At 37.2% G+C, this 26,441-nt stretch overlaps 1 protein-coding gene and 1 pseudogene across 1 annotated transcript in view; one reads left to right on the top strand and one right to left on the bottom strand.

Annotated features, from left to right (window-relative positions):
- Positions 1 to 7,166: 7,166 nt before the first annotated feature.
- The window catches only part of VAMP4 (vesicle associated membrane protein 4), a 34,625-nt gene continuing 15,350 nt past the window's right edge, over positions 7,167 to 26,441 (top strand). The window contains exons 1-4 of the mRNA XM_069478337.1: positions 7,167 to 7,310; positions 10,878 to 10,994; positions 19,229 to 19,275; positions 25,758 to 25,808. Coding sequence (XP_069334438.1) covers positions 10,929 to 10,994; positions 19,229 to 19,275; positions 25,758 to 25,808 — 164 coding nt within the window. The 5' untranslated portion in view covers positions 7,167 to 7,310; positions 10,878 to 10,928. The remainder of the gene's footprint in view (positions 7,311 to 10,877; positions 10,995 to 19,228; positions 19,276 to 25,757; positions 25,809 to 26,441) is intronic.
- Positions 14,575 to 15,297, bottom strand: LOC138389087 (proteasome subunit alpha type-2 pseudogene; annotated as a pseudogene).

Raw genomic sequence — 26,441 nt, 5'->3', positions numbered from 1 at the left:
AATGGAAAGTATTTGTCTATCTAACCATATATAAACATTAAAAAGGTAAAGTAAAAATATGTTATAAAAGATGAAAAATGGTACACTTGTATAGGGCAATTACAACAAATGAAACTTACAGGACTGGAAGTTGCTCTGGGTGAGTCAGTGAGTGAATTGTGAGTGAATGTGAAGGCCTGGGACATTGTAGTACACTACCGCAGACTATAAACATAATACACTTAGGATACACTAAATTTATAAAACAAAAATTCTTTCTTCAATAGTAAATTAGCCTTAGTTTACCCTAACTTTTTACTTTATAAACTTTTTAACTTTTGACTCTTTTGTGGTAACACTTAGCTTATAACAGCTGTATAAAAATATTTTCTTTTATCCTCATTCTATAAGGTTTTTTTCTATTTAAAAAATTTTTTATTTTTTTATTTGTTAAACATTTTTGTTCAAAACTAAGACATAAACACACACATTGGCCTAGGCCTACACAGGGTCTGGATCATCAGTATCACTATCTTCCACCTCCACATTTTGTCCCACTGGAAGGTCTTCAGGGACAATGATACACCTGGAGCTGTCATCTCCTATGATAACAATGTCTTCTTCTGGAATGCCTCCTGAAAGAGCTGCCTGGGGCTGTTTTACTGTTAACTTTTTTTATAAGTAGGAGTACACTCTAAAAAAACAAAAAAAAGTATAGTATAGCAAATACATAAACCAATAACATAGTCGTTTATTATCATCATCATTATGCACTGTACATAATTGTATGTGCTAGACTTTTATATGACTGGTAGTGCCGTAGGTTTGTTTATACCAGCATTGTTACAAACACATGAGTAATGTGTTGTGCTATAATGGCTACAACCTCACCAGGCTCCATTTAATCTTCTGGGACCACGTGGTCCTTCATTGATTGAAATGTAGTCATGCAGCTCATGACTGTAGTTGCTTAGTCTTGTTTCTGTGTAAGATTGTGAATTCCTGGAGGACAGCAAACACTGTTTACCATCTTTGTTTCCCCAGACTTTAAAAGAATACCTTTCAATTCATCTGATGGATGAATTGATTAACTTTAGTATAGCACCTAACATTACCATCTTCAGCAAGAAATTACAGTTGTATTTGACCTTCAGCAGACTAAATCCTCTTGAATTGAGTGAAATCATCACAAGACCGTGAACTTGACAGACCCCACCTATATGAAACTTTAAAAACAAACTGTCTAATTTCTATTTTAAGGGCAAAGCATGTGGCCCATTTAGATAAAATGTCTACCTCATCTTAAGCTTATAGCTCTGCAATATTCACTGATGTGCCCACCTTTGCCATTCTCTAACCATGAACCAATTACATAATGTCACACTGGAACCTTGGTTTCCAAGTTGATAAAATGAAGGTAATGATATTTAGCATCATAGTTGTACAGAAATAAAATAACATATGCTAATCATTAAGCATAGTCTTTAATAAATAGGCATTTAATAAGTGGTAGCCATTTTTAACTTTCAGAGAAGTAGTAAAATATTTAATAAATTTACAACATAGTTAGAGTGAATTACTATATAATTTTCTTTAATGTTGCCATCTTTGTGTGAGGTAATGTCTCCAAGATAAAATTCTTGCAATGCGTCATTACATCAATAAACAACAGTTAGGAGAGAAACAAAGCACGTCTCTGAGTCCATCTTACAATGTCACATCTAAAGTTTCATGAGGAAGGAATCAGGGCGTTCCCAGGTTATCTCATATTTTTTTAAGAAAAATTAAACTACAGTTGAACCTGTCTTTAAAAACCAGACTCCACTTAATTCACTTGCTCTGCTACTCATTACTCTCCATGCTCTCTCTAGACCTGACACCACAAAGGACATAAATGAAACCACTGGCAAACTGTAAATACAGATGCTTTATTAGAAAATAGTTTTGTATCAATGTTAAATTTTCTGAATTTGACAATAGAATTGTAGGTATAAAGGGGATGCTCTTGTTCTTAGGAGATATGCACTGAAGTATTTAAGGATAAAGAGGCATGATGTCTGTAACTAACAAATAGTCGCAAGGGATATATATTTAGAGAGAAAGAATAAAGCTATTGAAGCAAAATGTTAACAAGCCACTTAATCTCTCTGGCCCTCTGTTTTTTTCATCTGCTGGGAAACAAAAAGAGGGCTGAACTATTTCCATTTTGTGTACTGTGAGTCATGAAATCCATTTATGAGTTGGAGTTGAGGTCAACATTAGAAAAAAATGTTAATAATCAGTGAATCTGGATAAAGCGTTTACAAGAGTTCTTTGACTTATCATTTCGTACGTTTGAGATTGTTTCAAAATCAAAACTATTAACACCATATTTACATAACACCAAGGCCCTCTGAGCTTGAGAGGTTAATGGTTAGCTATAAGACACCTGTGAACTTCCTTTCCAAACTAGTTGAGCTATATGCTTACAAGAGTCAATTTGTATTTGTAACCTAAAGTATTTATGCCTATTATACTTATAGAATCTAATTAAATATTTAAACTAGTGCAATACAAATAGAAAGTTATTGTTCCTTTAAAAACTAAATTGATAAAGACGAACAAGAAACAAAAATTACTATAGAACTAGGTATGGGAAAGACAAATCTGTAAGACTTTGGGAGAAAAAACTGTACAAAATCTGAACTGACTTGGCACTCAAATTGCTTGAAAGATGTCTTTAAGTTCTTGATCTACTTTTGAGAAAATGAAACTGGAAAGGGTGTGCTCCCACCAGCAAATTCATGCTCAGATAAAAGGTCTTGGGCTTACCTCAAAGACTGGCGAGTGAATGTATGTATAATTATATATTTGAGTCAAAATAAAAAGGTTATATATTTGTCATTTTTATATGTACCACCTTAACTTTTTTAATTAACTGACCAACTGGTCTCAATTTTAGTGGAAGAGACTCTATTGTTGTTTTAATTGAAATAGTGATGCACATGGTAAAAATATTCCAATAGTACAAAACACCACACATCAAGAAAAAAATTTCTTCTGTATTAGGCTATTAGGGCTGCCATAACAAAATACCATGGACCGGGTGGCTTAAACACAGAAATTTATTTTCTTACAGTTCTGAAGTCTAAAAATCTAAGATCGAGGTACCATGAAGGTTGGTTTCTAGTGAGGCTTCTCTTTCCACCTGCTCGCTGTATCCTCATAGGACCTCTTCTCTGTGCCCATACACTCAGACAGCAGCCCTATTGGATTAGGGTTTTACCCTTAGGACCTTATGTAACCTTAATTACTGTTCTAAAGGCTCTATCTCCAAATACAGACACATAAGAGGTTAGGACTTCAACATACGAATTTTTAGGGGACACAATTCAGTCCACAACACTTTCTATGCCAGACTTCCAGTCCTCCTCCTGGTGGGTGTGTGTGTGTGGGGGTGTGTGTGTGTAAGAAAGAGAGAGAAAGAGATTTTCAAATGGAAGTAGAGTCTACATATTGTTTTGTACCTTGCTTTTCTCACCTAACAGCAACATATTCCAGAGCTATTCCATGCTGGCACATGTAGCTCTACCTAGTTCATTTTAATGCCTGTATACTATTCCAGCGAATGGCTACACCATGACTTATTTCAGCAATTTCCTATTGTGGGACAGTTCAAGGGTTGTTTTTTTTCCAGTCTTACTATTACAAAAATCCTGTAAAGAATATTTTTACAGAACACTTTTATACAACCTATATATCTATGGGATAAATTTTAGAAGTGGAATTGTTAGAGCAAAAGGAACCTCATATAAAATTTTGACATATATTGTTACTATGAAATTAACACAATGCATCAATTTATACTTCCACCAACAGTGTTGAAGAATGCTTGTTCCTCCCACCCTGCCCTTCATACAGCACATCACATACACACCCAACATCATATTATCAAATTTTTTGATCTTTGCCACTCAGCTAACACAAAGGATCACATTGTCAAATCACATTCTAACATATCAGAGCTCTTACCCAGTATCTTCACTAATAATATCAAGGATACCAGTAATCAAAAGGTACAAAGTAGGGAGAGGGCCAGGACTCTCAGTGCTACTCTCCAGGTCTGTCCTTTTTGCTTTGGAAGCATCCTGGCCCAAGATAATAGATGTGGTTTCTAAGTAGGGAGCCAACTCAGTATGAAACATCTCCATTTTATGCTAAGTCACATAACTTACATGGTATTTTCCAGGGAGTCATACCCCTCAAACCTACATAGATTCCTGATGTGTTTACCATAAACAATCCCAGCCCAGGGACATCTTGCTAAAGGAATTCCATAGATACACAGACTTTCCTGCTAGCAAATACCAATTAGTTTGTCAGGAGGTCTGTCATTACCATATTTATAAGAATCACATGCTTGCTTGCTTGCCTAGTCCTATTCCCCTATGGAAGGAGATAACGGATAGATCTTCTGCTTAACTCCTTCCTTTCCAGACATTGATAGATGAAAAATGGTATTTCATTGTATATTTTGATTTACATTTTGAGTAATATTGAACATTTGTTCACATGTTCATAACTTATTTGCACCCTCTTTTTTTTGAGACCGAGTCTCACTCTGTTACCTAGGCTACAGTGCAATGGCATCAGCTTAGCTCACAGCAACCTCAAACTCCTGGGTTCAAGTGATCCTCCCACCTGAGTCTCTCCAGGAGCTGGGACTATAGGCTTGTGCCACCATGCCCAGCTAAGTTTTTCTATTTTTAGTAGAGATGGGGTCTTGCTCTTGCTCAGGCTGATCTCCAACTCCTGAACTTAAGTGATCCTCATGCCTCTGCCTCCCAGAGTGCTAGGATTACAAGTGTGAGCCACTGCACCCAGCCTGATTTGCACTTCTTTTTCTGCCTCATGGGAAGCAACAAAATATTGAAAGCTGGACAGTAGATGAATCAAGTGGCAATTACCTCAGCAGACTTGAGAAGTTGGAATCCTAAGCAGGGCATGAAGCAACCTGATTTATATAGTTAAACTCTGAATATGGCTCAGGAATTGGAAGCACCAGGTAATGCTGGAAGAGGGCATGATGTGGGCTAAACAGGAGGGATGACAGTCCAGTTAAGAATCAGTCAGATGCTCAGATTCCCTTCCCTATCCCAGAGGAAGCCCAGAGGTTTAATCTTGGAAGAGGGCAAGACATAGATTCTCTAGCTAAGAGGACACCATGCCCACTTAAGGGCCATGAAGATCTCATGTTGAAAAAGAGAAAAGAAAATTAGAGGACTAGGTGAATAACTGGAGCTCACGAAAAATAAAACAGGAGAGGAAATAAAGAGCTCAAGTTGCTTGGAGCTCTGATTCTAAGCTAGTACTATTAATATTTATAATCTTTCAGACTTACTGGTACATTTGATTCATATTAACTGTAAAATGACATTTTCTAAATTTCCACAAATGGGGATAGTCAAAGGGACTTTGTTCAGGTGATTAAAGGGTGGGGCTTACCCTCCCCTAAACAATCATACCAAAATAATTGGCACAACTGAAGAATTATGATTAAAAATAAACTAGGAAAAAGAATGAATTATTCATAGAAGCTATACAGTGACATGCCTATAGAGCTCAATAATCCTACTTTAAGTTGTCAATGTACAAAACCTGAGACTGTAACTGACTAAAGCTCTAATTGGCTAAGGCACCAAGGCAGGGAAGCCCCTCATAACAAACAAATATACAGATACTAAACAACTGTAGAAGAAAAAAATAACTTCTGAGTCATCTATGGAGTCTGGGGTAGTCAATTTTTTTTTTTGAGACAGGGTCTCACTCTGTTGCCCAGGCGAGAGTGTAGTGGTTCATGATAGCTCACTGCAATCTCAAACTCCTGCGCTCAAGCAACCCTCCTGTCTCAGCCTCCCAAGTAGCTGGGACTACAAGGCAGGTGCCACAACGCCTGGCTAATATTTCTATTTTTTTGTAGATACCGGGTCTTGCTATTGCTCAGGCTGTTCTCAAACTCCTGAGCTCAAGGGATCCTCCCTCGACGGCCTCCCAGAGTGCTAGGATTACAGGCATGAGCCACCACGACTGGCTATAAATTAGTGCATTTTTTTGTGTGTCAAAATAACCACCAAACAAAAGAAGATCAGCTGGTAAGAGAATGTCTATTCTTTCCTTTCCTTTAGTGTCCCCAGAGCTTTCCTCCTCCTTTCTTGTCTACTCTTGTTCTTGAACACTCCCTCTTATTTTTATATTTTTAGAAAGTTCCTGGCACAGTATTTCAGACAGTTAAAACACTGTATCAACAAAGGACCCATAGATACTGTATTAAGTTTAAAAATATACGTAGTAAACAAATGACAGAAAAGAGTGAATAAAATAATCCAGGCGGGGCGTGGGAGGAATGGATAATAAACAAATAAGAGAATGCAAAAACAAAATTGGAATTGTTTTTGGATTTCTATGCCAGCTCCTGCAGGCTTGGAGGTTTAAATATGATACCAAATGGCAGGAGGGAGATAGAGTAGAGCAATGGCCATGCGAGGGTGATTTCCCACCTGAAACCTGTAGGCTCAGGTGTATGGCCCTAGTTATTTTAGATTACAACTAGGAGAAACGGGGAAAAGAACACTGAGCCCTCATCCCAAATCTGTCCACGATAGCTGTGTGACTTTAAGAAAATCTCTCTGGACCGGATATTCCTAATAGCTAAAAGAAGGAGCCTGGACTAATAACCCTAACATCTCTCTCTCCAAGTGCAACTCTGATTCTGTAAACAGAAGATCAAATACAAAAGGCCACAGAGAAACCCGAAGCAGGTTCTGGAGCTGTGAGCCGTCCTCCTCTTGCCACTCAACTTCCTTATCCCGAGGACGGACCTCGCATAAAGCGCTGCCTTCTAAACGCTTCCTCAACCCTAGTCATGAACCTCAGCCCTCCGCCCTGAATGACTTCTCGGAGCCTCAGCCACTTCCCCTGAGCGCCTTCCGCGCACCCCGGTTCCCTGCCGGGACCTCGACGACCAGTTGTTGTTCCTCTCTAAAACACAACATAATCTTGAGGACTAGCATCTAAACTGCCCGCGGGTCAGGACTTCTCCGTGTGGAGCAGACGGCGGAATCGATTCCTTCGACGATCTCCGCGGCCTGGACCCGCCCCCTCCGCCTGGCTCCAGGCCGCGGAGCGCCAATCCTCTCGATGAGCGGGGGCGCAGGTGTGGCGCTGCGGCCGACGACGGGTCCGCGCCCACTGTTTCCCCCTCCCAGCCTTTTTCCTCCGCTTCCTGCTCCTTCCTCCTCCCGCCCAGCACCGCCCGTCCGGGAGAGCTGCCGGGAGTTCCCCGGGAGCCACAGGTACTGGCGCCGGCCTGTCCCAGCGGGAGGGGCTGGTGTGAGGAGGAAGGAAACGACGACGCCCCTACCTTACCGCCCCCCAACGTCCGAGTCGGGCTGTGGGGCGGGCTTTGGGGGCCCGGGGAGGGACCCCTGAGTGGGAGAAGGCTGCGGCCGGGGCTGTCGTGAGGAAGGAAGACAAGGACTGGGGTGTGCGGGTGGGGGACGGCGGGGGGGAGGGGGGGTTGAAGGGAAGAAGAATTGGAATTGAGGGGTGCTCTGGGGTGATGGGAAGAGAACAGTGCCATGGATGGGGAAGATTTGTTAAGAGTGAAAGGCAACCCGGAGTGTGAGGGGGTACCTCGGGGAAGGAAGGGCCAGAATTAGGAGCAGATATCGGGACGTGGCCTGGTGCGACAGATGGAGTGTGAGGGGTGAACGGAGCTGCCTTCTGGAGGGGACAGAATCGTTTCTTTATTTAAAGGCTTGGGAGAAAGTGCTCCAACCCTGCTGCGTTTATAATGACCGGAAGGTGGGAGTGAAGCATAATAATCGGTAGGTTTTGTGAATAACATCTCCAGTCTGTGTCCATCCAAGTCACTTTATTTTTGTGAAATTGCACCTAGCGAGACTGCTGATGAGAGGAAGAGAAGTCAGAAAGGGAATGGAGGGTGGGAAAAGGAAAGCCTCTGCCCAGATTCAAAGCCATCGAATAGAGAACGCACTACTTCCAAAAATGCATACCTGAAATTTTAGGTGTATGTTGATACAAGAAGTATATGGTGATGTGACACTTTTTAAGTGAATTGTGTAGTGGTGGTCTACCCTCAATGTGGAAATACATCATGATGGCTCTCTTACATACATATGTAGACACAAACACCTGAATTCTTGTGTATTATTTGGAAGAGAAATCTTAGGCAGAATATGTTCAACTCTACTTTCTGCCCGATTTATTTTTACTAGTTGTTTGGTACAGATATCATCAGTTGCTAATAAATAATCAGTTGCAAATAACATCAAAGTTTATCAAGGTAGCTAATTAATCTGCCTGCTGCTTTACTGATGGGTTTTCTGTTTGCCCGACATAGATTTCTTGCCTTTATCAGGCTGATCCTTGGGTGATGGGACCTGAATATAAGGTTTGCTCATCATTAAGATTGTAGCTTTACTGTAAGTCTAATGAAGATGTTATATAAGTCTGCCTGTTGTTTGCTTTGGGATGTTGAGTCAGCCCTTTGCAGGATTTAAAATATGAATAAAATACAGATAAAATTAAAAGGAAAGCTCAAGTTCTTCAGTTATTTGCTTGTCATCTGCTTTTTCATGCATTCTGTAACATTTCTGCATGAATGAATTATACTGAAATCAAAGTATGAAGGATAAAATGGGCCAGATGTACGTGACAGAAATATTGTAGAATGAAGAACTCTGGAGCTGTTACTCAGGCAGCAAAAGTTTGGTTTTTGTTAAGTGGTTAATATTCTGTTTTGGAAGCATTTCTTATCAAAGAAAAGTGTTTGTGTCAATTTGTTTTGACAGGAAGCTAACTTAAAATATTATTTTTATTTGGTGTATGAAACTAGCCCCTGGACTTGTTTATTTTTTTTTTTTAGTGTATAACATTAACCAACAAGCTGATGTCTAACTGTACATAATTTATAGATCTTAGAGGTGTTTCTTACTATGGAAGAGGAAAGAGGGCTACTGGGTTATTACAGAGAAGTGCTATTAATATCTTTCTAGATCAGAATTGTATAAACCCAGTGGGCAACTAATTGAATAAATAATTAAAACTGATAATGCATAGCCATTGACTAATTTAGGCCTATGTCTCTGCCGTTTCAATGAGTGAAGTGACTATCACTGTTAGTTATTTTACTAAACCTTAGTTTTCGCTTAGTATCTTAGTGCCTACTTCAAAGAAGTGTCATAAAGAGTAAAAGAGAATTTGCATGTATATCACTAAGCGCAGTGCCCGGCACATAGTATTACAAAACATCTTAGCTATTCCGAATTGCTGCGTATTCACTATCTTGCCCAAAATACTGAAAGTTCATTATTTGTATAGGACAACTTTTTCTCAATAAATTTTTGAATATGTTGCATACTCAAGCATTTTATTGGAAAGTCACAATGCATATTAGCATATAAAAGTTTGTGAGACATTCTGCATCAAAGACAACTGGCTTTGTTTAACCCAATTGTTTTGGTATAGGAAAAAAACTCAGTTTCTCCTACTCTTTCTCAACACAAAGTACTTCAGTGACCCCAAAATGTGTGGGGCTCTTTCCCCACCAACAAGCAGGCAATTCTGCTTTAGATTCTCCATCAGACACCATATGGATGTCTTCTAATTCAATTAAATTCTGACACTATATATTAATACTTGGAGATAGCATCAGATCCCACAGGTTGAGGGCTTAGTCCCACAAGACTGCCCCCCACTTCAGATGCCAGTCACAAGCCCCAGGTTGTTTTATGTGCTTCTGACTGACCAGCTGTAAATCGGGGTTCCCCCAATCCACTCCTTGTATTCAATTCATTTGCTAGAGTGGCTCACTGAACTTAAGGAAATACTTTACAGATGAACAGCCAGATGGAAGAGATGCATAGGGCAAGTTATGGAAGAATGAATAAAGAGCTTCTATGCTCTCTCCAGGCGTGCCACCCTCCAGGAACCTCCTTGTGTTCAGCTACCTGGAAGCTCTTCGAACCCCATACTTTTGGGTTTTTATGGAGGCTTCATTAATGGGCGTAATTGATTACATCATTGGCCATTGGAAACCAACCTTCAGCCCCTCTCGTCTCCCAGAAGGTTGAGAGGGTGGGACTAAAAGTCCCAGCCCTCTAATCATGCCGTGGTCTTACCTGTGACCAGCCCACATCCTGAAGCTACCTAGGGGCTGCCAGCCATCAGTCATCACATAAGCATACAAAAAGACACTTATCACTGTGGAGGTTCCTAGGGTTTTAGGAGCCGTATATCAGAAAATGGGGAAAAAGACCAAACATACATATCTCACTATAAGTTATGATATCACACCAGTGTTTACCAAACACCCCTTTTCATGGAGCACCAATGGGACATTATAGTTTGCAGAATGTTTTTGCATGTATTATGTAATTTGACCATCCCAACTCCATGCAGAAGCCTAGAAATCAGTAGTTTACAGATGAGGAAACTGAATCATTGCTTAAGCAACTGACTAAAAGAGAGCTAGAAGCATCCCCCGTCTTCTGACTCCAAGTTAAAATTATAAAGCATTTACTATCTCATTTTCAAAAGACCACCTTCTATTTTTGCCCTCTACCATCTGCCTTTTTATTTTATAAAAAACCTTAGGTCACTCATTTCCTACCTGTGTTCTCCTGGGGAAGTTATGGCCATTTTTTCATGGTTTTAACTGTTTCTTGTGTGTTGAGGCCTAAGCGTAGAGACCCTAGTCACTGGAGTGGAGCAAGTGAGAGGGAAGTAAAGTCAGAAAAGAGAGGGAGGCCCCTTCATACGGGGTCTTGCAACTGTTTTAAGTACTTTAGCTTATACCACAAAGTCTCAAATCTGATGACATTTATTTTCTCTTTAAGGTGGTGAATACTTACTTTGCTGAGAAGTAAAAAGTACTTGGGGAGTAAAATATGCCTCCCAAGTTCAAGCGCCACCTAAATGATGATGATGTCACTGGTTCTGTGAAAAGTGAAAGGGTAAGTTCAGAATCTTAAGCTTTAAAAAAGAAAGACTCAAAATATGTTTTCATTCCCTTTGTAAATAATAGAAAAAATATAAAGTTTATGACTATATCCTAATCCTACTTGTTTTCTTCATAGTAAACATATTAAAAAGTATATGTTATTCAGATTGGTGACTCATCTCAATTCTACTTCTATTACTGATCAAATCATTACTCTCACAGCTTTCTAGTTTTTCAGAAAAAAATTTATACAAATACTTAGTATCTTATTAAGAACTCTGGAACCAAATATATTTGGAATTCAGAATTTTTCAGGTTGTAGAAAGATAGTTAAGAGCATATTATGGGCTAGGCGTGGTGGCTCATGCCTGTAATCCTAGCACTCTGGGAGGCTGAGGCGGGCGGATCAATTGAGCTCAGGAGTTCGACACCAGCCTGAGCAAGAGCGAGACCCCCGTCTCTAGTAAAAATAGAAAGAAATTAGCTGGTTAGCTAAAAATATATAGAAAAAATTAGCCTGGCATGGTGGCACATGCTTGTAGTCCCAGCTGCTCGGGAGGCTGAGGCAGAAGGATTGCTTGAGCCCAGGCTGACGCCATGGCACTCTAGCCCAGGTGACAGAGCGAGACTCTGTCTCCCAAAAAAAAAAAGAGCATATTATGTAACAGCCTTTTTTGAGGTCTGGACCAGTATCTCCACAAGTATTAATATTTCTCTGTGAAATGTATGATTAACTAAATATATAAATAAAGTATATAAACAAGTTAGCTAACATCAATTCAGGTCAGGTTTTCCTTCAAAACCTTTTGCTTTTCAGAACTTTTTAAATTTTAGGATTGCACGTAAAGGAATTGTCTCAGAGTCCAGACTATCTTATATAATACTTTAATTTCTAGTTTATTACAGAACATGCTATACAAATATATAATTCTAGAAATTATGCAGCATTTTAGATGACAATATTAGATATGAATGTTGTACATAGGTTACTTTTAGAATAAGTACTCAATGCCTACTTATTGAGGGGAGGAATTAGTGTTCTTGCTCTTTTTATCCAGCAACCTTAAGCCCTCCCTTACTTTCTTCTTTTATTTCCTGATTCATTCAGCAGATATTTATTGAATACCTACTATGTGCTAGGTGCTGTGCTAAAAATTGGAGGACATGGTCTTCCCTTGCAGAGCTTTTATTCTACTTGATTTTGTTTTACATGCTCTTGTTTTGCACAACCTCAGAATTTCATGTTATTTACTCTATCCAACATCTTATGATTTAGAAGTAACTTTTAGTACAATACAGGAAACATTTGTCCTCCCCTTACTCTCTTTCTACAGTTTTTTTCCCCTGATGGGGAATAGAATCCACCAATAGACTAATTGCTGTTAAACTTTTAAAATGAGTTTTATGTATGTACTTAAAAATATAAAGTGGATAGTCTAAATAAGTTCCACTAATGAGACTGTAACTGTGTTACTTTCTCTTTAAATTGTTGGTTGGTTGCTACCACAATTTATTGTAAAAATAGTATGTTAAACACAAGAACTGAACAAAATTGACTTGTTTAGAGACCTCCTTTTTGATGTTTATCATCTTACGAAGTTAGATAACTGGTTCTGATAATGTATAAATTACTTTTTAAAACTTTTTAAGGTTTTGTTCCTCTTTCCTATTGTACTTTTTTGGTTGCAACTTTATTGAGATATAAGTCATACACCATACAATTCACCCATGAAATGCATAATTCAGTGGGTTTTATATATTTATACAGTTGTACAACCGTAATCACAATCAATTTTAGGACATTTTCATCATCCCAAAGAGAAATCCGGTACCCTTAGCAGTTATCCCCCATTTTCCTCATCCCTCAGCCCTAGGCAGCTGTTTATAGATTTGTGTATTCTGGACATTTTATATAAATGGGATCATATAATATGTAGCCTTTTGTGACTGGCTTCTTTGATTTAGCATGTTTTCAGAATTCATCAATGTTGCAGTATGTATCAGTACTTCATTCCTTCATGTTGCTGAATAATATTCCATTGTATTAATATATCACATTTTATTTATCCATTCATCAGTTGATAGACATTTGGGATTTTTTCTACTTTTTGGCTATTATGAATGCTGCTGCGGTGAACATTAGCATACAAGTTTTTGTTTGAATATGTTTTCATTTCTCTTGGGTATATTCCTAGAAGTAGAATTGCTGAGTATTGTAGTAACTTTATGTTCAACCTTTTAAAGAACTGCCAAACCATTTTCCAAAGTAGCTGCACAATATTTACATTCCCACCAGCAATGTATGAGGATTCCAATTTCCCCGCATTCTTACCAACGCTTATCATCTGCTTAGTGGGTGTGAAGTGGTATCTCATTGTGTCCCATTATATTCTTTTGACATTGTATCCCTAGCCCTCATGTTTGTTCAGTGAACATGTGAAAATGTATTGGTTTTCATATGTGCTTCTCAGTGTACAACTATAATAAACACACCTTATCTTTAATATCATCATCCTCTAAGCCAAATAAACTACATCATTAATGATTGTCTGTTACTTATCAGCTGGAATATCACTCAAGAAATATTTATTGAAGGATGAATTAATACATTTCCCTGAATGTTACTGATTTTGAACATCTTTTCATGTGGTCATTGGCTGTTTCTCCTATTGGGAATTATCTATTCTTATCCTTTGACGGTTTTTCTATAATTCTGTTTTTCTTACTGGTTTGTCAAAGCTCTTTATATAATACAGATATGAGATCCTTTGTCTGAAAGTATGTTGCAGATTTTTTTCCCAATCTATTGCTTACCTTTTAAACTTGTTTTTGATGTTGTAGGGACCAAAGCCCCTGGCCCCCCAAAAGTTCACCAAAAAATCATTGACATGAGGCAGATTGATTAATAAGAGAAAAGACATACAAATTTATTTAATATGCATATATGAGAGCCTTCAGAATGAAGATCCAAAGATATAGGGGAAATTTCCATGTTTATGCTTAGGTTCAACAAAGTATGGACAACCATGTAGAAATATGATTGGACAAAAGGGTATGATCTAGTGTTAATAGACTGAGTGGGGAAACCCAGCAAGGCCTTTCTATGTAGATGATTCTTGGTCTTTCTGGGCATGAATTCCTTCTTCTGGGTGTGGGGCAGGACCCTCACTGGAATGGGAGTCTTATGACCTACAGTCAAACAAGGTAGATCGGATAGCTTCCTTATAGCCAGTTTTTACACAGAATAATTTTAGGTTTTATGGCTGGCTTTGGGGAAAAGGGATTCTGGCTTTTATGACCCGCCTTGGGGAAGAAGGAATCTAGTTTCTGTGGATAGCTTCAGGGAAGAATGGAAATGAGGGACAGGAGGACAGGAGGTCAGAGAAAAAATTTTGCTTCTGAGGTCTTCATTTTGGGGTGCTATTATCTCAGCCCCATCAATGTCTTATGTTCTTCAAGTTTTTAATTTTTGGGGGGGTGGGGGTTAACAGTTTTTTGTGATTTATAATTTTATAGTTTTTTATGATTTTAAAAACAGTCAATTTAAACCATGTAGAAATAAGTGTGCAAAAAGTTTGCAAAACAAATGTACTTTAAACATCATTAAGTTGGCAGATTATCTGAAATTCTGGATTGTTTGGTAACTTTATTGCTAAGTAATCCTTAACTTCAGTTGGAATAAGCCTTCCAAATCCAGCTTCATTGCAGATTCTAACTTCTTTGTTACCCTCTGTCATTTGCCCTTCAGAGCTCTCCTTTAGAGTTAAGATGGCTATATGAATAGCATCTTTAAATTCCAGATCTTCATTGTATCTTTTTTCTAGAAAATTTTTCCCATTCACATAGTTCTTTCCTGTTGCTGTGGCTTTCCAGGCAAAGTAGGCTCAGATGGATCTGACTGAAATAAATACGGTTGACCCTCATTCCAATCACGCAAATAAGTAAAGAAACTCCAAATTGACAAACTCCACCTGACTGGGTGTATTCTTGCATCCCAGAAGCTACTCTGTATCAGCTGAGCTGTGGGAATGGGTTCTTGGTAAACAAGATAATATTGCTGAGCTGGTTTTTGAGCTCTGTGCACAAGCCCTCTGTAATCTGGGCCCATGCCACTGTACACCAAACCTATATGCTTGGTAATTGGTTCTACTTTGTGTACACTTCACTCATCTTAACAGAATGGATTTCTGTTTCTTCTCAGTTGCTGATACCACACCATTTGCAGCTTTAATTCCCACTAAAGGGCCTCTTCCAGCTACAGCAGCCAAAGCATATTCAATCTGGATGAATTTACCAGATGGGCTGAATGTAGTCATAGAAAAGTTTTACATTTTTATGTAATCAAACCAATTAAACTTTTTCTTTCAGACTTCTGGGGTTGTGTGTTGTTTAGGATTAACTTACCTATCTAAAGAGTTAAATACTTATTTTATATATTTTCAATCTTTGTGATTTCATAAATAAATGCATCATCTAAGGTCACATTTTCCTTTAAGTACTACTGTGACCATGTTCCCAGTGTCTTTCATTTCTAAATAGTCTATTCAACTTCTACCTACATTTTAACGTTAAGAGTTAATTAGGCCGGGCGTGGTGGCTCACGCCTGTAATCCTAGCACTCTGGGAGGCCGAGGTGGGCGGATCGTTTGAGCTCAGGAGTTCGAGACCAGCCTGAGCAAGAGCGAGACCCCATCTCTACCAAAAATAGAAAGAAATTATCTGGACAGCTAAAAATATATATAGAAAAATTAGCCGGGCATGGTGGTGCATGCCTGTAGTCCCAGCTACTCGGGAGGCTGAGACAGGAGGATCGCTTGAGCTCAGGAGTTTGAGGTTGCTGTGAGCTAGGCTGACGCCACGGCACTCACTCTAGCCTGGGCAACAGAGAGAGACTCTGTCTCAAAAAAAAAAAAAAGAGTTAATTAGAAGTATTTTAAAATTTTCTTTTGTTATTTATTTTAATTTCCATTGCATATGGCCAGAGAATGTGGCTTATGTAATTTCTATTTTTTGGAATTTATTAAATTTCCCTTGTGGCTTCTCCATATTTTAGATATTTAAAAATAAAATTTACTGTTTATTTTCAAAGTTCTATATATTCTTTGTCTTTGGTTTTTCTCTCTCTCTCTGTGAATAGTATGATAAATCCTCCCTATGATTTTGAATGTATCCATTTCTTCTTGGAATTTGAGCATTTTTGTGTTATATTATTAGGTATATAAAGATTCATTGTTAAATTTTTTGGTGGATTATGCATCTTATCATTGTAAAGTCCCCTTATTGTTTAATGCTTTGTCTTAAAATTCTTCTTTATGTTGCTAACTATAACATTCTTTTTGTTAGTTTGCTGATGTATTTTTTCTACCCCTTTTTCCCATCCTTTGACATTTGTTTTAGGTGACTTTCTTATAAATAGATATTGGCTGGAATTTTTTGAACCCTAACCACATATAATTTTTTATTTTAAAGAGAGACATTCAAACCTTTCACATTTACTGTGATTAACTAATATATTTGGACTTTTTCTGTGCTAGGTGGGCCCTCTGCTGGCAACGAATGGTCTTCACCCTGATCTTTGGCTGGCTCTTTGTTATTTGGATCTCAGCTTAGATTTCACCTCTTCAGAACAATTTTCCATGACAACCTAATCTCATGCAGTCACCCCATCACTTTCTGTTCCATCACTGTTTTAATTCTCTACATAGCATTTATCGCAACTGCATTTTCTGAGGGCACCAACCTTGTCTGTTTTATTCAAAGCTGGAAGTTAGAACAGTACACACAGAAGCACATAAAAGATGCTCAAAAATACTTGTTAAATGACTATTGAATACATTCTTCTTTCATTTTTATTCTTTATTATATGCTATATATTAATTATACATAGATATAATGGTATTCATTATGTATTTCTTATACTTTCCTTCTTTTCCCTTACACCTTTTGCTAGATAATTTTTCCTCATCTCCTTTTTTGCCCCCAAACCACTAGGCAATTTAGAAATTTTACTCCTTTTCTCCCTCCTTCCCCTCTCTCTTTTGTTGTTAACTTTATATTTTAATAGTATTGTTAAATCTGTGTTCTCTGTCAACACACCAAATATTATGCCCCTTCCATTGTTTTATTTTTTCATAATACCCCTATTTCCTCTTCCTCCTTATCAAAATGAGCAAGTTGGTACACTTTCACTTCCCTCTCCCACTTCCAACTTCTGGGCCTTGTTAGAAAAGTTTTGGACTCTTTTTAAGCTTCTCCATATTTTATGTCTTTTCTTTTTCAGTAGTTTTAACTTATAGTTTGCAATCACATTATCAGCAACCATGTAGATTTGACTACACATTTTATTTGGGTCGTTGATTGTATCCATCTCTGTCTTAAGATCTTTGTTATGATTTAATTTTCTTTTTAGCTCTTGTAATTCCTTGAGTAATTTCCTCAGAAAAGATCCATAGATGGTGTATTAGTTTCACTTAATACAACATAAATTTATTATCTTACAGTTCTGGTGACCAGAAGTCCAAAATGAGTCTTATGAGACTAAAATCAAGATCCCAGCAGCCTTCCTCTGGAAACTCTAGCGGAAAAACTGTTTCCTTTCCTTTCTTTGCTCCTAGACGCTGCCTGCCTTTTTTGGCTCATGCTTCTTCCTCTGTCTTCAAAACCATCAGTGTAACATCTTCAAGTCTCCTTCCCTCTCTCTCTCTCTCTTTCTTTCTTTCTGACACTCCTGCCTCCCTTGTTCTTATAACATTGGGCCCACATGAATAATTCATAGTGATATTCTCCTCTCAAGATCTTTAATCACATCTGCAAAGTCCCTTTTACCATGCACAGTAACACATTCAGAGGTTTTGGTGATTAAGACATGGACATTTTTGGGGATCCATTATTCTGCCTGCAACAGGTAGTGCACATTGACCACCTTAATCTCAAAATCTGAAATCTGAAATTCTCCAAAATTTGAAACATTTTGAGCACCAACATGATGGCACAAGTGAAAAATTCCACACCTGACTTCATGTGATAGGTTGCAGTCAAAACTTTGTTTTGTGCACAAAGTTATTAAAAATACTGTATAAAATTACCTTCAGGCTATGTGTATAAGGTGTGTATAAAATATAAGGTATATATGAAACATAATGAATTTTGTGTTTAGACTTGGGACCCATCCCCAAGATGTCTCATTATATATATGCAAATATTCCAAAATCTGAAAAAAATCCAAAATTTGAAATGCTTTTGGTCCCAAACACTTTGAATAAGGGATATTCAGCCTGTATTCTGTTTGAATTCTTATGTGTCTGAAAAGTCTGGGTTGTGCTCTTTGTTAGCCTCCTTTTGGAACTTTATATCTTACCCCCTTGTGGAGAAGGTGAGCCCACCCTCATTTTAAGGAAGATTGTTGTTTTTTGAGGCATACTCTTATTTTGTTGCCTGGACTAGAGGGCAGTGGCATCATCATAGCTCACTGCAGCCTCCAACTTGTGGGCCCAAGGGCTCAAGTGACCCTCCTGCCTCAGCATCCCAAGTAGCTGGGACTACAGGCGTGCACCACCACACTCAGCTACTTTTTAAATTTTTTGTAGAGATGGAAATCTCGCTATTGCCCAGGCTGGTCTTGAACGCCTAGGCTCAAGTGATCCTCCCAAAGTGCCAGGATTACAGGTGTGAGCCACTGCACCTGGCCAGATTGTTGTATTTTATAAGATAAAAATATAAATTTGCTTTTGTTTGAAAGCTCAAAGTTATGTAGAGGTCTGTTTGTGGATTGAGTGGGCCGTGCCAATTATTAAGCCCTTGTCTCTCAGCTCCAAACTACCCTTCTATACTCTATACTCTTCTCTTTGCTGCTGTAGTGGGACTCCGCAAACTACGTTTCTTCTTTGCCACCTGGCTCCCTTTTAAGTTCTGCCAATGGAGAGACACTGGAAGGCAGGAGAAAGGAGAGGGGACTTGCTGAATGCCTGTAGTTCCTCACTCCCACAGCAGCTTCAGTGAGCCTTCTTCTACCTTTTAGGCATTTAGAGGATTCTGGAATTATGAGCATTTCTTTGGAAAGACTGCAAATATCCCACATTTTTTAGCTTCCAGTGAAGGATATGTAATCACTCTTCCCTCTATATGGAAGCTTGGAGTTAAGAAATTTCACCAGTATAAAACTTACTTCGTTACTCATCCATGACATTTTTAAGCCCTCAGAATCTGAAAAACTCAAGTCTTTTTCTTTTTTTTTTTTTTTTTTGACAGAGAAATCTTTTGGAAGATGATTCAGATGAAGAAGAGGACTTTTTTCTGTAAGTTTTTTACAGCTTTATTGGGGTGCAATTGACATACAATAAAATGCATATATATTTAAACTGTACAATATAAGTTTCGACATATGTACAGTAGTCCCCTCTTATCCACGTGGTGTATGTCCCAAGACCTCAGTGGATGTCTGAAACCATGGATAGTGGCAAACCCTATATACACTATGTTTTTTTCTATACATACATGCCTGTGATAAAGTTGAATTTGTAAATTAGGTACAGTAAGAGATTAATGACCTTAACTAGTAATAAAAGAGAACAATTATAATAATATACTACAATAAAAGTTAATATGAATATGGTCTCTCTCTCTCTCTCTCAAAATGTCTTACTATGTTGTACTCACTCTTCTTGTGATGATGTGAGATGATAGAATGACTAAGTAATGAGATTTAAAATGAGGTGAACGATGTAGGCATTGATGTAAGGTTAGGTACTATTAACCTTTTGGCGATGTCTGAAGGAGGATCATCTGCTTCCAGTGATCTTGGATTGTGCAGCTGTGACAGTGTTGAGGGTTGGATGTCAGAAGCAGATGATGTTGGTGACTGAGGGACAGGTAGTCTATCCAACATGGATACACTAGACAAAGGGATGATTCACATGCCAGGCAGGACAGAGTGGGACAATGTGAGATTTCATCATGCCACTCAGAATGGTGTACAATTTAAAACTTTTGAGTTGTTTATTTCTGGAATTTTCCATTTAATATTTTTGGTTATATGACCATGAGTAAGTGAAATCTTGGACAGCAAAACTGTGGATGAGCAAGGACTACTGTACTACTATACACCTGTGAAATCATCACCAAAATCAAATAATGAACATAGGTATCACCCCACAAGTTTCCTCATAATCCTTGGTAATCCGTCACTCTCCCTGTCCCTAGGCCAGTCATCTGCTTTCCATCACTGTAGTTTGTATTTTCTAAGATTTTATATAACTGAGATCATGCTGGCTTTTTGACTGGCTTTTTGACTGGCTTTTTACTGACTTTTTGACACAACATGATTATTTTGAGGTTCATCCATGTGTCAGTAGTTGGGTTTTTAAAATTTCTAAGTAGTATTCCGTTGTATGAATATATTGCATTTCATTTATGCATTCACTTGTGTGTGGATATTTGGGTTGTTTATGGTTTCTGACTTTTACAGATAAGGCTGCTATAAACATTTGTGTTCAGGTTTTTGTGTGGGCATATGATTTTATTTCTCTTGGGTAAATACCTAGGAGTGGAATGGTTGGTGTCAGTTTACAACTGTTTTCCAAAGTGGTTGTACCATTTTATATTCTCACTAGTGTTATGTGAGACTTCCAGTTACTCTGTATCCTCACCAACATGACATAGGGTCAGTCTTTTTCATTTTAGCCATTCTAGAGGGTGTATAATAGCATCTCATTGTGGTTTTGATATGCATTTCCCTAATGACAAATAATGTTGAACATCTTTTAGTGTGCTTATTTGCCATCCTCATACCTTCTTTGGTGAAATATGTGTTAAATGTTTTATTCGTTTTAAAATTTGTTGTATTAAGGCCAGGCGCGGTGGCTCACACCTGTAATCCTAGCACTCTGGGAAGCCGAGGCAGGAGGATTGTTTGAGCTCAGGAGTTTGAAACCAGCCTGAGCAAGAAAGAGCGAGACCCCATCTCTACTAAAAAATAGAAAGAAATTAGCTGGACAACTAAAAATACACAGAAAAAATTAGCTGGGCATAGTGGCGCATGCCTGTAGTCCCAGCTACTTGGGAGGCTGAGGCAGGAGGATTGCTTGAGCCCAGGAGTTTGAGGTTGCTGTGAGCTAGGCTGACGCCATGGCACTCTAGCCAGGGTGACAGAGCGGGACTCTGCCTCAAAAAAAGAAAAAAGAAAAAATTTGTTTTATTAAGTTGTAAGAGTTCTTTATATATTCAAGATGTAAGTTCTTTGTCAGATAAATGTTTTGCAAATATTTACTCCAAATATGTAACTTAATCTTTTCATTGTTATGACAGTATCTTTTGAAGATTAAAATTTCGATTTTGATGAAATCAATTTACTGAATTTTTTTCTTCTACTGTTTTTGGGGTTTTTGGTAACACATTTAAGAAATCTTTCCCAAAGCCAAGGTCACTAAGATTTTCAGCCATGTTTTCTTCTAAGAGTTTTCTAGTTTTGGCTTTTACATTTAGGCCTGTAGCCAATTTTAAATTAATTTTTGTATATGGTTGAAGTAAGGATGAAGGATTTTTTTTTTTTATATATATGGCCATCCAGTTGTTCCATCAGCATTTGATGAAAAGCTTACCCTTTCCCCATTGTGAATTACCTTGGTATCTTGTCAAAAATTAATTGACCTGATCAATCCTTTATAGTTATGATTAGAAAGGGCTCTCATACAGGTCTTGGTTTATATTTGTAAAGTCAAGAAGAACAAAATTGTTGTGGGAGTTTTCACTAGGGATTGATGTAGAGGAATATGCCTGAGAGGAAACATTAACCTCTTACTTTGTTAAAATGTTGTGAGATTTTTTTTTTAGAGACTGTTTTTTTTTTTCTCAAATGCAAACATTTTATAAAAATTAATTTAAATCTATGATGCAGTGAACAAAAAGAGTTTACAGGGGTCAGGCGTGGTGGCTCCTCCCTGTAATCTCAGCACTTTGGGAGGCTGAGGCAGGAGGATCACTTGAGGTTAGGAGCTCGAGATCAGCCTGAGCAACATAGCGAGACTACATCTCTACAAATAATTAAAAATTAATTAATGAATTAATTAAAGTCATAAAGAGTTTACAGGATAGAAAGAAAATCCAGTAACAGGAAATAGTAACATTTTTGGCAGGAATGTCATATAACGTAGGGAGATAATTTTCTACAGGTGATAAGATTTCTATAGAGTCACAAAGCTAATTCCTTACAGAGCCACTGTGGTGAGAAGCCTTCGACTGGAGCAGTAGCTACCTGTTTAAAATGAACTCAGTATTGAAAAGAAAGCCAGATGCTTTGGATAAATAAGTGATTACCTGAATGTAAGTTAGACACCCTTTTGAGAAACACTTGAGTCTTCAGGCTAACATTGTATCACTAGAGGTCCCAAATAATTCTGTATATCTTTCAAAAGGCCTGACAACCAAATTAGTACACTTGTTTAAAATGCAACTTCCGCACCCTGTGCCTCTGTGTATTGAAAGGGAGACAAACCAAATCAAATTCCTTTTTTTCCCCCATTTGGGTAACAAAGACTCCAAAGGAATGGGGTCAGTGCTCCCTAAAGTTCTTGAAATAACTTTAAAAAACTAAGTGACACCTATATTCATAGTAGCAGTATTCACAATAGCCAAAAGGTGGAAACAACCCAAGTGTCTATCAACAGATGAATGGATAAACAATATGTGGAATATACAGAAATAGAATATCTTTCAGCCTTAAAAAGGAAGGAAATTCTGACATGGTACAACATGGATGAACCTTGAAGACATACTGTGCTAAGTGAAAGAAGCCAGTCATGAAAGGAAAAATATAGGTACTTACATGAGGTACCTAGAGTAGTCAAATTCATAGAAACACAAAATAGAATGATTGTTGCCAGGGGCTGTGAGAAGGGGCAATGAAGAGGTAGTGTTTAATGGTATAGAGTTTCAGTTTTGCAGGATGAAAAAGTTCTGGAGATGGATGATGGTGATGGTTGCAGTACTATGTGAATGTATTTAATGCCATAGAACTGTACACTTAAAAATGGTTAGAATAGTAAATTTTATGTTATATAGATTTACCATAATAAAAAATTTATTGACCTTATATGTGTGGCTCTATTTCTGGACTCTGTATGTCGATGTTATATCAGTACCACAATATCTTGATTACTATAATGCTATATTAAGTCACAAGGTATAGTGTATATCCTCCAACTTTGCACTCCCTTTTCCAAGTTCTTTTGGCCATTGGAGGTTCTAAGCATTTTCATATAAATTTTAGAATCATCTTGTCAAGTTGGTCATTAAGTATTTCATACTTTCTAATGCTACTAAAAATGGCATTTCAAATTTCTTTTAAATTTCTTATTCCTTGGTAGTGTATGGAAATACAACTGGTTTTTATAAGTTAACCTTGTATTCTGCAATCTTACTAAAACTCACTTGTTACCTTTAGTAGTGTTTTTGTAGATTCCATTGTATTTTCTATATAGACAATTATGTTGTCTGCAAATAAAGACAGTTTTCCTTCCTTCTATGTGTATGCCTTTTATTTCTTTCTCTTTCCTTATTGCTTTGGCTAGAACCTCCCAGTACAATATTGAATGGAAGTATTAAGAGAAAATGTCCTTCCTTTGTTCCTGACTTCCCTTATGAAAAAACATTCATTATTTCACCAATAAGTTTAACTTTTATTGTAGGTTTTTTTGTAGATAGCTTTTATCAGTTTGAGGAACTTTCTTTCTGTTCTTAGTTTACTAAGAGTGGTTATCATTAATTGATGTTGGATTTTGTCACATATTTCTTCTGCATCTATTGAGATGATTATATGGTTTTTCTTTTTTTGTCTGTGAATTATGTTTATTGGTTTTGGAGTTTTAAGCCATTCTTGCATTCCTGGGATAAACCCTACTTGATCATCATGTATTATCCTTTTAAAACATTGTTGGAATCAATTTGCTAAGATTTTGTTAACGAATTTTTGCATCTGTATTCGTAGGAAATACTGGTTGCTTGATAATTATGTCTTTTTCTTGTTATACCTTTGGTTTTCATCATAGATTAATGCTGGCCCCAAATAATGAGCTGGGAAATGTTCTGTCATCTTCAGTTTTTCGGAAGAGTTTGTGTAGAATTGGTATTATTTCTTCAATAAATGTTTGGTAGAATTCACTATTGAACCCATCTAGTCTTAGAATTTTCTTTGTGGTATTTTTTTACTTTTTATTTTAAAATAATTTTAGACTTACAGAAGAGTTGCATAGATAGTATAGAGAGTTTCTGTTTACCCTTCACTTAGCTTCCTTTAATAAATCTTATATAACCATGGTACATTTGTCTTTAGTGATGTATCCCCCCACCCCCATACACACACAGAATTCCTATTAGTAATTTATGTCTTCTCTCTTTTTTTGTCCTGATTTGTCTGGCTAGAAGTTTATCAATTTTTAATTTTCAAAGAACCAGCTTTTGGTTTTGTTTTCTTCTATAACTATTTTAAACTCTCAAGTTACTTAATAGATGAAACAAACATAGCTGCTGCTTTTTTTTTTTTTTTTTTTTGAGACAGAGTCTCACTCTGTTGCCCGGGCTAGAGTGAGTGCCGTGGCGTCAGCTTAGCTCACAGCAACCTCAAACTCCTGGGCTTAAGCGATCCTACTGCCTCAGCCTCCCGAGTAGCTGGGACTACAGCCATGCGCCACCATGCCCGGCTAATTTTTTCTATATAGATTTTAGTTGGCCAGATAATTTCTTTCTATTTTTTTAGTAGAGACGGGGTCTCGCTCTTGTTCAGGCTGGCCTTGAACTCCCGACCTCGAGCAATCCACCCGCCTCGGCCTCCCAGAGTGCTAGGATTACAGGCGTGAGCCACTGCGCCCGGCCTAACATCATTTTTGAATGGAATACTGTTCCAGCATTCTAAAGCTTAGTTGGATTTTTAAAGACTTTAAGAAAAAAGCTGAGTTAAGGCAAAATGATATATTCATATTCATAAATTATGTTAAATAAGTTTCAGTAGACAGTTTGATTTTTTTCCTCCAAAAATTTTACTTATCAGTAGCTGTATTTTTTCACCTCCTTTAAAAATTGTGTATGTCTAGAAATTTGAGAACTAGTTTCTTTTGAGTTTTGTGGTTTACACCTTATTCTCTATCTTCAGAAGGATAATAATTATGTAAAATATCCAAAAGTTTCCATTTTGAGAATATTAAAATGCATAGGTTAAGGTGATATATACTTGACTCTAATAAAGAGAAAATAATTTGAGAATGTTAATATTTTCTTAATTTCTTGCATTTCCCCTGTGCTATGTTGGTAAGTTTATGATTAATAATCAAAAATTATACTTGAAAATTTTTAGTTTTGAGTGAATTTTTTTTCTAGCTATCTCTATCCATCAGCATTTCATCATAGCCTAAATTCAAAGTGAATTGCACTTTTAGTCTTTCTACAATTGACCATAAAGGTATGGCAGTTTAGTTGCTATGGTATTTCAGAGTTTAATGATCAGAACAAACTAAGGATTATATAAACCTTAATATCTCTGAAAGTCTTAACATTCAGAAGAATTAGGTTAATTGTGGCCAACAGTAAGTACCATTTAAGTAAAGATATATTTACATATATTGAGTTCCACCAGTACCAGTAAAATATGGTTCCTTATGATAAATGACTAATCCATGTTTAGGATTTAGCTTGCTTTTTTGTGTGTGTGTGTGTGTGTGTGTGTGTTTTGTTTTAGTTTTTTTTTTAAGTGCTATCATTACTAATATGTGCTCGATATTTTTGTTTTCAGAAGGGGACCATCTGGACCAAGATTTGGACCTAGAAATGATAAAATTAAGCAGTAAGTTCCTGAGATAGTAATTTGTTTAAATGATCATTATATTTCTACGTGGACCAGGAATTGGCCACAGCCTGATTTTGTAAATAAAGTTTTATGGGAACACAGCCATGCCCATTTGTTTTCATATTATCTATAGCTGCTTTTGAGCTACAGTGGCAGAATTGAGTGGTTGTGACCAAGTTGTGACAGATTTTATGACAGAATCTTAAATATGTGCTATATGTCTGGTCCTTTGCAGAAAAAATTTGTTGACCCCTGATGTAGACAAAATATAACTACTGAGTTATAAAAACCTAATCCTTTTTATTTTCACAAAGCTACCTGTGAATTATAGCTAAGGAAATACAGCATTGTTGGCTTTTCTTAAATTGATCACCTCATGTCAAATTTACTTATTTAGGGCAATCTAAAGGTCCATTTTGGTTTTAAATCTATAACTTGATTCCCATTTTTGGAGTGGTTATATAATTGATTTAATGTGTTGATATACAATATCTTTTTTATCTACCTCCAGAATTTTTTCATATCTGTTACTTACCTAATCCATGCATTGATTTAAATTTTATGGCTAATTTTTAGTTTAAAACTTTGCTATATATATTATTTGGTGATAGATGATGGATAATTTGCTGT

The sequence above is a fragment of the Eulemur rufifrons genome, chromosome 8, assembly GCF_041146395.1.
Source record: "Eulemur rufifrons isolate Redbay chromosome 8, OSU_ERuf_1, whole genome shotgun sequence".
Classification (NCBI taxonomy): domain Eukaryota; kingdom Metazoa; phylum Chordata; class Mammalia; order Primates; family Lemuridae; genus Eulemur; species Eulemur rufifrons.
The sequence above is the reverse complement of the archived record's forward strand: the minus strand, read 5'-3'. Positions and strand labels throughout refer to the sequence as shown.